Below are 13,703 nucleotides of genomic sequence, written 5' to 3'. Positions count from 1 at the left end.
GGGTGCGTCTTATAATCTGGTGCATCTTATCAACTAAAAAAATACGGTAACAGATATCTTTGCTATTGAATAACACTTGTTCCCACCAGGTCTTCAGGAAGGCAGATTACATAAATAAAACCTGTCATGAACTAAAATCCTATTAACCTGCAGATATAGGGTTAATCTGTAGGCTAATCTCATTACAATGCTGTCTGGCCACAATACTGAAAGCATGGTTAATGGGAGAAAATGAACGTTATTCCTCTTGGGACCTTCCACCTTTCATTCATGAAAGTGAGCTCTTGTATGGCTTCAGTCACCGCTCCATATACTGTGAGATACACTGCAGACCAAGCTTTCACTCAATATGCCAGTCTATAGTTACACCTGTCAGTCACTATATATTGAGCGGTGACTTAAGCCATTCCAGACACGCCTGTATAACTGAAATCCAGCAGCTTCTGGGAGGAATAAAGTTAATTTTCTCCCAGCAACTGCTCTTTCAGTAAGACAGCTGCATAGTATTGTATTGCTATTAACCTGCAACTTAACTCTATATTTACAGGTTAATAGAATTTGGGGACATTCAGATTCCCTTTTAAAGGTATTTTAAAAACCCCATAGGGACTAACTTGCTAATCACTGAGGATCTGACTACTGTGACCTACGGTGTTCATGACATTGAGGCTCTACAGCCCCCATCCTGAATGAAGATATTGGCAATTTTTGGCAGTGCCATAGACATTGAATGGAACAGAGGCCGAGCACACCAAACAATTATACTTCATGAAAAACTATCGGCCATTAAATCCGATGCAGTGGAATACTTTAACAAGGTCTGTTTCCACTGAATATTCTCACCCCATTCTCCAGATATTCATTATATCTGTGTAGGCGGTTGGAACGCTTTAGCTAATGTATAGAACGTTAGTATCAAGGAAAAACACGAACGACCTTAGTTACCTTCTTTGTATACACTGATGAACTGTTACGTAGACTGCATATTTGATTCATCCTGCTTTATTTTCATATTTTATACTGCCATTTTTTGGGGTGAAGTCTGTAGTTTAGATACAACATATGTGAATTTTGTAAAACAAACAAACAAGCAAGTTTTTGGTGATCGCTACCCAGGAGGACAAGAGTGAAAAATGACAATAAATAGGTGAAACAGGAAACACCAAGAAACATTATTTATTATTTTTGCCTATTTGGTGCTCACATATTTCTCAGCACTATCATACATTGTAAGCAAGAATGGAGACAGTGAGTGATGACCATCTAAATTCCCCACCAGTATGTCTATGGCAGGGAAGATTCACACAAAACTGAGGGGGAACATACAAACTCCATGCAGTTATTGTAACATGGTTGGATTTGTACCCAGGACCCCAATGGTGCAAGTGAACAGCGCTAACTAATGAGCTTCCAATCTGTGTCTAGTAGCTGAGCTTTATCTGTTTAAAAATGGCATCGACGCTCCAATTTCCTGTGGGCACTCCCTTATGGTGGTGCTGTAGTTTTGGGTTGGCGTACCCTTCCACACATCTTCAGAAAGTTCTAGCACTCACACGATATTCTGCTTCTTTTCAGTAGTTTGTCAGTTTTTCATTTTTGAATCCATATATCAAATGGTGCGTTTCAGCTTCTAGATATAGATCTAGATATAAGCCTTTCTCAAACAAATCTTTTTTTATTTTATTTTATTAAACCCCCCCCCCAAAAAAAAACAAACAAAAAAACCACTTAAAATGCATTTCTATTCAGTCTCACTGAGTCAATACTTAGTAGGACCACTTTTCGCAGCAATTACTGTTGTAAGGCTTTTCGGATATGTCTCTACCAGTTTTGCACATCTAGAGGCTGAAATTTGTGTCCATTCTTCTTTGCCGAATAGCTGTAGCTCAATAAGATTGGATGGACAGCATCTGTGAGCAGTAATTTTCTCAAGTCTTGCAACAGATTCTCAATAGGATTTAGGCCTGTACTGTGACTTTGTTATTCACACACATGAATATGCTTTGATCTAAACCAGCCATTGTAGCTCTGGTAGTATGTTTAGGGTCATTGTCTTCCTGAAAGGTGAATCTACTCCTCAGTCTTCAGTTTTTTGTGACCGCTAACAGGTTTTCCTCCACAATTGCCTGTGTTTAGCTCATTCCATCTTCCCATCGACTCTGACCTGCTTCTCTGCCTTTGCTGAAGTAAAGCCTCCCCACAGCATGATGCTGCCACCACCATGTTTGATGGTGGGGATGGTGTTTTCAGGCTGATATGCTGTGTTAGTTTTATGCCATACAACACATTTTGTATTTAGCCCAAATAATTCTACTTTGGCCTCATCAGACCAGAGGACTTCCTTCCTCCTGCTAGCTGTGTCCCCTACATGGCTTTTTGATAACTACAAATGGGACTTTTCATAGCTTGTTTTAAAAAAAAAAATGGCTTTCTTCTTGTCACTCTGCCATATAATCCAGATTTGTGGAGTATACGAACAATAGTTGTCCTGTGGACAGATTCTCATCCCTGAGCTGTGGATCTCAGAAGGAACTCCAGAGTGACCATGGGCCTCTTGGCTGCTTCTCTAATTAGCGCTCTCCTTACTTGGGATGTCAGTTTAGATGGACAGCGATGTATTGGTAGGTTTGCAGTTATGTGTGTACTTTTTCTAAGCATTGTATAGACTTTATAGGCTATGTTCACATGCTGTGGTTGGACTGCATGTTCTTGCTACAATTCTAGTGGAAATGCAACGTTTTAATGCTATTTTAAACACTCTCAGCAAAATAATGCACAAAGTAAAAAAATAATGTAAAACAGATGCAATATGTGAATGCAGCCATATAGTACAAAAAAAGAGTAGCAACATTATGTGACTTTAATGAGGATCATAAAGAAATCCCATACCACAAGTAAAGAGAGTGGCAGGTCTCACTACCTACATTCCTGCTATTACGTAAAAATCCAGACCCAGAAGTAAAAGTGTACCAAAAACTCATCAGGCTAGTTTTGCCAGTAAACCCAGATTTCTCGGATTCCTTACCAAAGATTCCTTGGTGAGAGATACCTTCCTTCCAGTACTTTTCCTGCTCCGAGAGAGCGGGAGATGTGGTTTGTGTATGAGAATTGTTTTCTGGCTTCGGTATTGCCTTAATCTCCCAGGATCATTTATCTACACTATGTTATTGAAAAAGATTCATTGCCAGGAACCTGGTACTTAACACAGGGACGCAATGTTTACATGTCCCTCCGGAGTGGTTAATTATGCATTTGTTAATTATTCACTAGTATGCTATCATGCTATGAGCCCTACGGGACATGGAGTTACAGTACTTTCTCTTATAGCTGCGGGCACGTGTACACCCTTTTCTTGTGTATAAGTTTTTTTTTAAAAAATCTCATTTTTTACATTCAACTATTATTGTATTAGAAAAGAAACATAGCTTTTACCTCCCAAAGTACAAATCCCCACAAGAAACACTGGCGTCCGCAGAGCAAGCAGCGCTTGTGATCCTGAGGGGTGGAAATGAGCTGCAAAAGTTATTATGTAATATAAGATGCAAATCAGGATTAGTGGAAAAAACTAAAGCGAAATTTTGTACAATTATTCAACTTTTCCTGTTGATAGCATCTATATGTGAAATAAAGAATATTGAAAAAAATATAAAGTTGGAGCAGCAAAATTCCTTTTGTATAGTGTCCACCCATATCCTGTCTACCACCATTAACTTGAGAACGGTGGCAGCTATAAGCATAGAAGTAGTGTCTAGGTATAGTAAAGTAGCCGTGCGCTACTCAATGAAACCACCTATAGCGTCACCTAGTGGAAAACAACGGAGTTAGCATTTTTATCTCGAAAACTAAACGAGATAGAGAAAAAAATTGAATTACAAAGTTGTAGGGTATCATCAATTCAATACAAATCGACACGTTGCATACAGAAATGCTATGATTATAACGTATAAAACTCACAAGGCTGCAAACGTGAAGCGATACCTCATGGAGACCTTCCTACAAGTCATTGGGTATGGTGGCTGTGTGGAGTGGCCTCCTCGCTCACCTGACCTGATGCCATTGAACTTCTTTCTGTGAGGTCACATCAAACAGCAGGTGTATGCGACCCCTCCACCATTGCAGGACCTACGACGACGTATTACAGATGCTTCTGCAAACGTGTCACCTACCATTTTGCACAACGTGCAGCAAGATACAGTATGCTGTCCAGAGTCCAGATGTGCATTGCAGCTGATGGCGGCCACTTTGAGTATCAATGTTAAATTAGCGCCATATGCGTGACCAACATTCAATGTTTTTGGGGGGGTGTCATGGATTTCATCTCATAGCATTTCTGTATGCAAGGTGTCAATTCGTATTGAATTGATGTCGCCATACAATTTTGTAATTCACTTTTTTTCTCTATCTCGTTCCATTTTCAAGATAAAAATGCTAACTCTGTTGTTTTCCACCAGGAGGCGCTATTGGTGGTTTCATTGCGTAGCGCATGGCTACTTTGCTATACCTAGACACCACTTCTATGCCTATAGCTGCCGCCATTCTCAAGTTAATGGCAGTGGACACACTGTATATTATCTCATATTCCTTTAAGGCCGGTTTCAGACAAGTGTATGAAACATTGTCAGTTTTTCTTCAAGAAAAAGGAAAAGATTTTTAATCATTATAGTTTGATATCTGTTTTATGCATCAAATAATACAATGTTGAGTGCAGTTTTCAATGCCATGAATTGGTATAGATCCGTTAAGGCTCTGTTCACATGTCCAGTTGTCATATGTTTGTAAGTGATCCAGTATGTATATAGAGCATGAGAGGAGGAGAGGAAGCAAAAAGACCTTTTATGACACTAGAGGGTGCTTTACACACTGCGACATTGCTAGCGATTGTTAGCAATGTCGAGCGCGATAGCACCTGCCCCCGTCGTGTGTGCGACATTTGGTGCTCGCTGCCGTTGCGAACATTATTGCTACGGCAGCGTCACACGCACATACTTTGTCAGCAACATTGCTGTGACCACCGAACAATCCCTCCCTCCAAGGGGGAGGTGCGTTCAGCATCATAGCGACGTCACTGCGGCGTCACTAAGCGGCCTGCCAATAGAAGCGGAGGGGCGGAGATGAGCGGGACGTAACATCCCGCCCACCTCCTTCCTTCCGCATTGCAGGTGGACTCAGGTAAGGAGATGTTCCTCGTTCCTGCGGTGTCACACATAGCGATGTGTGGCACCGCAGGAACGACGAACAACAACGTACCTGTGGCAGCAACGATATTAAGGAAAGGAGCGACATGTCAACGATCACCGTGTTTGAACGATTTTTCGATCGTTGATCATCACTCCTTGGTGTCACACGCTGCGATGTCGCTACCGGCGCCGGATGTGCGTCACTAACGACGTGACCCCGACGATATATATCGGTAGCGATGTCGCAGCGTGTAAAGCGCCCTTAAGATTCCCATAGAAATGAATGGGTCCATAACTGAATCATTTTATATCCGGTTTTATGATCCAAAAATGGAAACTGGATGTGCAAAGAAAAGAGAACATTAAATCCAAAAATCATCACAGAAATAGAAAGACCCACTTACCAATCAATACCCGATCACAATACTGATATTCTACAGGATGCATACAGGGTACATAGAGTGGGATAAGCACAAAATACTGATGAACAACCACTCACAAACCTATCATGAGTGGGGTGTAGAGTTGAGCATTCATTCTGAATAACATGTGCAATGCAAGTCAATGGGGAAAACTTGCAATGTAACAAGTAACCTGAATGCGGTACTATTCGTGCGAGTGGTAAATAGTGCGGAATTCGGGTTACTCGTTACATTGCGAGTATTCTCCATTGACTTGTATTGCACACGCTATTTGGAATGAATACGCGAGTATTAGACAGTACTCGTTATGAGTATAGCGAGTACGAATAGTTAGGCACTCGCTCAACTCTAGTGGGGTGGTTGCTTAGTATTAGAGAATGTGCCGACGATCAGTAATAGCAGCGCTTTGGACGTTTTGTGTTTCCGCTGTGTCCAAAATGCTATGTTGTACAGGACAAGCACAGTGGATGGAAGATATAGAAATCTCCTGCGCACTCTGCTTCTTTTCTCCTCAGCGTAAACTGAAGCGCGGTGCGGTTTTCCGAGCCACAGCATGTCAATTTATGCTGTGGTGGCGTGAGTGTTCTCCACAGGGAGAACGCAGACAAAATCTGCAGCACCCCGAACTCTGATCATGGGCATGGGCCGCTGCGGTCTCCTGTCTAGAGCACTTGTGGCCCCGCAAGAGAGGACACAATGCGTTCAGGATGCAGCATATCCTGATCTTGCACACCCATCCTTGGGGCTCATGCAGATGACTGTATTTTCAGGTCATGTAATTGTATCAAAATGACAGTATGCAGCTCAGTAAGTGACACATCGCTGGATTCAGGATGGCAGCCCCTACATTTTGATGCTCTCACATTACATAACAACAACCAGGTGACAAATTTCCTTTAAAATTTCAATGTTTTCTTATTTTATTTTGTAGACAAGGAGCCACACTGGCAAATTGATTAGGGGACAATGTATACCAAACCGTTGTTTACTGCATTTCATTGTTTAATATTTTGATTGATACAACTAATCCCATCAGCCTATTCTGCCTAATTTTTGCTTTTCAATTATTTTTCAATGAGACATTATTAATAATAATAACAATAATAAATTTGTCAGTTCTGCTTCTTCAATGGTAGGGGGCACAATGAAGGTGTGATTCTGGTAATGAATGTGTTATCACTCTCCAGATGTTAATAAAACCTTACTATTGTTACACTATTGTTGCAGGAAATCGACCCCGGGCAGCTGACTCTGGAGGAGCTGATGGAAATGAATGATGAGCAGGTCTGTGAGACATTGGGAAAGTTCGGTGCCAGCGGTGAAGAATGTGACCGGTTAAATGCCTCCCTCTCCTGTCTACGGAGTGTGCACACGTCAGGTGAGGGCACGTAATATTACTTGAGTGTATCAGGGAACATTCACACACATCCTTTTTACGTGGATTTTGAAGCTAATCTTGTGATGATAAAACACTTATTGTATTGAAATAACAACACACAGCCTAATAAGGGACTCTTCTCTGAAATCTGTGTATTAGCCCTTACCTCATGCCGCTTCACTTGCTGACAGAATGTCTTGCAGAACCAGGGTTCACACTGGATTTGGATGGTGCCTTCACAGATGCGCCTGGTTCCTGGTGATTGCTCTGTTTCTTTACTGGGCTTGCTGTCAGAACTTCGCCAGTCATACTTCCTGTTTGCTTAGTGTGCTTGGCTCCTGTCTGGTGTAAGAGTATTGATCTTGGCTTCTGACTTCGGACCTCTTCCTGACCACGTCTCTGTCTGCTCTTTGAACTTTATACATTACCTCCTGGCTTCTGACTTCGGACCTTTTCCTGACCACATCTCTGTCTGCTCCCTGAGTCTTATATGCTACCTCCTGGCTTATGATCCTGGCTTGTCTGACTACCCTTCTATTCATACTGCTCGTAGTGTCTAGCATCATAGTTACTAAGTTTTTAAGACTATTGTTCCTTTTGCCAGAAGACATTTGAATAAAAGTGGTTTATTTTTAAATAACAAGCCCTGTTACAGCTTTTGCTGCTCAGGAATTCTAGATACACTGCTGCCATTATTGGAATAGAGTATACCAAAACAACAGAGGTATAGTGTCAAACCATAAGTGTAGTAAGTGTGAGCCAACATGTAAGCGCTCCTTCAGACGTTTATGATCATCGGTCTGATCTTGGATCGCAATGCACAGAATGGTGGCATGTCTCCCAACCCGAGTGTGACAGCTTCATATATTTCTATTAGGCTGTCACTCTCGGTTCAAGAGACACGCCAGTCAGTGCATCGCAATCCAAGGTCAGACCGATGGGTGTCTGAAGGAGCCGTAACTGTGATCCAGGGCTGCAGCTCATCAGTTTGATCACCTATCCTAGTGATGATGTCGCGGGTGGGGGCGCAGGCCACGGCCAGTGGAGAGCTACCTGAGGCGCTCGGATCCGGAATTGTGGCTGTGGCTCGAGGGGCATCCGGATCCGGGGCTCGTGCAGCAGCCCGTCGCCCACAACTTAATAAAGGGGGTATTTACAAGGGAAGAGTTTGTCAGTGACGCCACCCGTGGGTTGCGGTGATGGTTTGGTGACACCGCCGCTGCCTTTGTGTGGGATGCCTGGGGCTGATGGAGCGGGGCAGCAGGATGGTATCCCCTCCACGGGTAGGGGAGGTGTTGTCCCGAGGCCCCGGTGTAGGTGATATTCAGTGCTGGGGCGCCGTCTGCAGGCTGGACCGGATGACACCGGTGTACTCACTGTTGTTGAATAAACCACACAAAGTCCAAGTAGTAAACCAAGTGCCGGATACCGGTAGCCTCCGGGGGGGTGTGCTCGGGTCCCACACACCGGTTGACAGGACAGGGGCCCTTCCTCCTGCACTTCAGTGTTTTGTCTTGTGTGTTGACTAGTCCGCATAAAACGGGAAAAGTCCGCTCCCGGTGTTTTTGCTTTGGGAGCTGTTGCCCACGAGATCTCACCCTTGGGATTTTTGCAGGCACTTGCAGACACCCTATCCCCCGCGTTAGAGTGAAACGGAAGCCCATCTGGGCTCACTGGTGGGACAAGACGTGGAATCTTGTCCCCTGCTGGCTAATTTACAAGGGGCTTGAAGCTGTCCTCACCCTAGGGTCCAGGCACCCTGACTGTCCACGCCCTCCGGACCGGATCCACGCTGTCGGCACCGGCGGGCTACAACCATGCCCCAGTCCACTTAAGGTCTACCGCGACCGGATCTCCGTCGCCTGTGGCCTTGCTCTGCTGTCTGCCACCTAGTCAGCTCAGGTAGTCTGGTAGTCTGGGAGCTACAACCCCTGACTACCACTTCACTCCTCTCACTTCCTCTGTCTAAACTCGACTGCTGTGTTTCCTCCCCTGACACCTCAGGACCCCTAGGTGGGCGTCACCATCTGCCTGGCCCCGTCCACTGGTGTGTCCTTATTGTCCTTGACTAGGGTGACTAGGCTTTGTGGCTGGTGTTGTACCTGTGTGTGGGTTTGTGTTGGTAGGCAAGGAGGAGAGAGTCCTGCATCTCTAGGATTGATGCAGTTGTCGCGGGCGGAGGAGGGGACGCTGCGCTCTCCCACTGCTCGGGTCCGGCTGCTGCTGCTCGGTGGTGGCTCGAGCGGTGGGCCGGATCCCGGGGACTTGAGCGGCGTTCCTCGACCGTGAGTGAAAAGGGGGAAGGTTTGGGTTTTAGGGATATTGTCCGTGACGCCACCCACGGTCGTGGTGAGGTTGTGACACCACCGCTGCTCTGGACGGGGATCCCGGGAGTGGTGGCAGGGAGCAGCTTGGATGTTTTTTTCTCCCCTCCGTGGGTAGGGGGTTTGGTGGTCCTGGGGCCCGGTGAGGGGTAGGGATGGATGGCAGGCGGGTTACGGGGCCTGGTGAGGTGCAGGGTCGCGGGGGCAGCGCTGTGCCGCACGGCACGGTGGTACTCACTCAGCCAATGATGAACACAAAGTCTCCGGTAAAACAAACGGTTGGATGGACGGGTCCCACAGACGGCTGCGGTGTCTTTCCTCCCGGCAGGTTGGTGGTGACTGCCTTTCCCTGCACCTGTGTAGTGTGTACGGTCCCAATGGGTTCCCACCGGTAACCCGCTCCCCAGCTTGGATGGGTGCTGAAGGAGCCCCTTTTGCCCGCAGGCTCTGGGCCTGGGAACTGTAGCCTTGGCGGTGACTGTGTTTCCCTCTAACGGTTGGACTGTTGCCTTCAATCGGGACTTGGCTGCTGGGAAACCCCGGAAGTTCCCTTCGCTACCGGATTTGACAATTTCAGCGGCGACTCCTAGCCTTTTCGGGGTCCGTAAGCCCTGCCGGATGGTGCTGGCTTCTCTTTGCTCACCGGTCCGGTACCGCCGGGCCACCGCCTGTCCACGGTCCTTACAGCTGGCTCCAATAGGCCTCTCCTGCAGACGGTCACCACCGTCTGCCAACCTTACTGTACCGTCCGGGCCAACACCTGGACCAACTTCAGACTGCTCCTTTACCACCTCACTCTCCTCCACTCCAAAACTAATCTGAAACTTACTGCTCTCTTTTCCCGCCTCCAGGACTGTGAACTCCTCGGTGGGCGGGACCAACCGCCTGGCCCACCCCCTGGTGTGGATATCAGCCCCTGGAGGGAGGCAACAAGGGTTTGTGTTTGACTTTGGTGTGCCTGACCGGGGTGTGGGGTGTGTTGGTGTAGTACTTGTGACGTCCTGGCTTGTCCAGGGCGCCACACAGTCTCCTGTGACAACCTGGTTTTGCCAGGGCGTCACATGTGCATCTCAGTAATGCAGTGAACAGCACATTTGCTTAAAATATTTTTGTCATTATATATATATATATATATATATATCTATATATATATATATAATATATATATATATATATATATATTACAGTCAGGGCCAGAAATATTTGGACAGTGACACAAGTTTTGTTATTTTAGCTGTTTACAAAAACATGTTCAGAATTACAATTATATATATATAATAGGGGCTGAAAGTGCACACTCCCAGCTGCAATATGAGTTTTCACATCCAAATCGGAGAAAGGCTTTAGGAATCATAGCTCTGTAATGCATAGCCTCCTCTTTTTCAAGGGACCAAAAGTAATTGGACAAGGGACTCTAAGGCGGGCTTTGCACACTGCGACATCGCAGGTGCGATGTCGGTGGGGTCAAATTGAAAATGACGCACTTCCGGCATCGCATGCGACATCGCAGTGTGTAAAGCCTAGATGATACGATTAACGAGCGCAAAAGCGTCGTTATCGTATCATCGGTGCAGCGTCGGCGTAATCCATGATTACGCTGACGCGACGGTCCGATGTTGTTCCTCGCTCCTGCGGCAGCACACATCGCTGTGTGTGAAGTCGCAGGAGCGAGGAACATCTCCTACCAGCCTCACTGCGGCTTCCGTAGGATATGCGGAAGGAAGGAGGTGGGCAGGATGTTTACATCCTGCTCATCTCCGCCCCTCCGCTCCGATTGGCCGCCTGCCGTGTGACGTCACAGTGACGCCGCACGACCCGCCCCCTTAACAAGGAGGCGGGCCGCCGGCCACAGGGACGTCGCACGGCAGGTGAGTGTGTGTGTGAAGCTGGCGTAGCGATAATTTTCGCTACGCCAGCTATCACCACATATCGCTGCTGCGACGGGGGCGGGCACTATCGCACTCGGCATCGCAGCATCGGGCTGCGATGTCGCAGTGTGCAAAGCCCGCCTTAGGGCTGCAATTAACTCTGAAGGCGTCTCCCTCGTTAACCTGTAATCAATGAAGTAGTTAAAAGGTCTGGGGTTGATTACAGGTGTGTGGTTTTGCATTTGGAAGCTGTTGCTGTGACCAGACAACATGCGGTCTAAGAAACTCTCAATTGAGGTGAAGCAGAACATCCTGAGGCTGAAAAAAAAGAAAAAATCCATCAGAGAGATAGCAGACATGCTTGGAGTAGCAAAATCAACAGTCGGGTACATTCTGAGAAAAAAGGAATTGACTGGTGAGCTTGGGAACTCAAAAAGGCCTGGGCGTCCACGGATGACAACAGTGGTGGATGATCGCCGCATACTTTCTTTGGTGAAGAAGAACCCGTTCACAACATCAACTGAAGTCCAGAACACTCTCAGTTAAGTAGGTGTATCTGTCTCTAAGTCAACAGTAAAGAGAAGACTCCATGAAAGTAAATACAAAGGGTTCACATCTAGATGCAAACCATTCATCAATTCCAAAAATAGACAGGCCAGAGTTAAATTTGCTGAAAAACACCTCATGAAGCCAGCTCAGTTCTGGAAAAGTATTCTATGGACAGATGAGACAAAGATCAACCTGTACCAGAATGATGGGAAGAAAAAAGTTTGGAGAAGAAAGGGAACGGCACATGATCCAAGGCACACCACATCCTCTGTAAAACATGGTGGAGGCAACGTGATGGCATGGGCACGCATGGCTTTCAATGGCACTTGGTCACTTGTGTTTATTGATGACATAACAGCAGACAAGAGTAGCCGGATGAATTCTGAAGTGTACCGGGATATACTTTCAGCCCAGATTCAGCCAAGTGCCACAAAGTTGATCGGACGGCGCTTCATAGTACAGATGGACAATGACCCCAAGCATACAGCCAAAGCTACCCAGGAGTTCATGAGTGCAAAAAAGTGGAACATTCTGCAATGGCCAAGTCAATCACTAGATCTTAACCCAATTGAGCATGCATTTCACTTGCTCAAATCCAGACTTAAGACGGAAAGACCCACAAACAAGCAAGACCTGAAGGCTGCGGCTGTAAAGGCCTGGCAAAGCATTAAGAAGGAGGAAACCCAGCGTTTGGTGATGTCCATGGGTTCCAGACTTAAGGCAGTGATTGCCTCCAAAGGATTCGCAACAAAATATTAAAAATAAAAATATTTTGTTTGGGTTTGGTTTATTTGTCCAATTACTTTTGACCTCCTAAAATGTGGAGTGTTTGTAAAGAAATGTGTACAATTCCTACAATTTCTATCAGATATTTTTGTTCAAACCTTCAAATTAAACGTTACAATCTGCACTTGAATTCTGTTGTAGAGGTTTCATTTCAAATCCAATGTGGTGGCATGCAGAGCCCAACTCGCGAAAATTGTGTCACTGTCCAAATATTTCTGGACCTATATAATTTTACTCTTTAATATAAACAAAGATTATCGCTATTCTGAAGATGCAAAGGAGGAGGACCTGAACTCTAGTGCCACCTATTAACAGTAGCAATTCCTAAAGTCAATTTTTACCCTTTACCGAGACTTGTCATATGACTTAGGCGGGCTTTGCACACTACGACATCGCAGGTGCGATGTCGGTGGGGTCAAATTGAAAATTACGTGTCGCGGGCGGAGGAGGGGACGCCGCGCTCTCCCACTGCTCGGGTCCGGCTGCTGCGGCCTGCTGCTGCTTGGTGGCTCGAGCGATGGGCCGGATCCCGGGGACTCTAGCGGCGCTCCTCGCCCGTGAGTGAAAGGGGGGTTGTTTTGGGTGTGGGGATTGTGGATTGTCCGTGACGCCACCCACGGCTGTGGTGATTTGTTGACACCACCGCTGCTCTGTATGGGGATCCCGGGAGTGATGGTATGGAGCAGCTGGATGTTAGTCCTCCACGGGGGGTTGGTTGTCCCGGGGCCCAGTGATGAGGTGGGTGATGCAGGGCTTGGTGGGGTGCAGGGACGCGGGGGCAGCTCCGTGCCTTGCGGCACTGTGGTACTCACTCAGCCTGAGATGATGACACAGTTCTCGGTAAAACACACGGCTGGAAAGACGGTTCCCACGGACGGCTGCACTTGCTTTCCCCAGTAGGTGACGGTCCCTTTTTCCTGCACCTAAGATGATAATGGTTGCGATGGGTTCCCACCGGTAACCCGCTCCCCGGCTTGGATATGGGCCGGAGGAGCCCTACTTTGCCCGCAGGCGCTGGCCCTGAGAAACTGGTGCCCTGGCGGTAGCGGTGTCTCTCTGTTACGGTTGGACTGTTGCCTTCAATCGGGACTTGGTTGTTGGGAGACAGACGTCCCCTTCACTGACGGATTTGGCAAATTATGGTGACTCCTAGGCTTGCCGGGATCCGAAAGGCCCCTGCGACTGGTGCTGACTGCTCT

General features: G+C 46.6%; 1 protein-coding gene across 2 annotated transcripts in view; it reads left to right on the top strand.

The window, feature by feature from the left end:
- KSR2 (kinase suppressor of ras 2) overlaps positions 1–13,703 on the top strand; it is a 724,223-nt gene that overhangs the window by 207,638 nt on the left and 502,882 nt on the right. For both annotated transcript variants that reach the window (XM_075324106.1, XM_075324115.1), the window contains exon 3: positions 6,827–6,977. In XM_075324106.1, coding sequence (XP_075180221.1) covers positions 6,827–6,977 — 151 coding nt within the window. The remainder of the gene's footprint in view (positions 1–6,826; positions 6,978–13,703) is intronic.

This window comes from Anomaloglossus baeobatrachus, chromosome 1, assembly GCF_048569485.1.
Source record: "Anomaloglossus baeobatrachus isolate aAnoBae1 chromosome 1, aAnoBae1.hap1, whole genome shotgun sequence".
In the NCBI taxonomy this organism is placed as follows: Eukaryota; Metazoa; Chordata; class Amphibia; order Anura; family Aromobatidae; genus Anomaloglossus; species Anomaloglossus baeobatrachus.
Note: the sequence above shows the minus strand (reverse complement) of the source record. Positions and strands in the feature narration are given on the sequence as shown.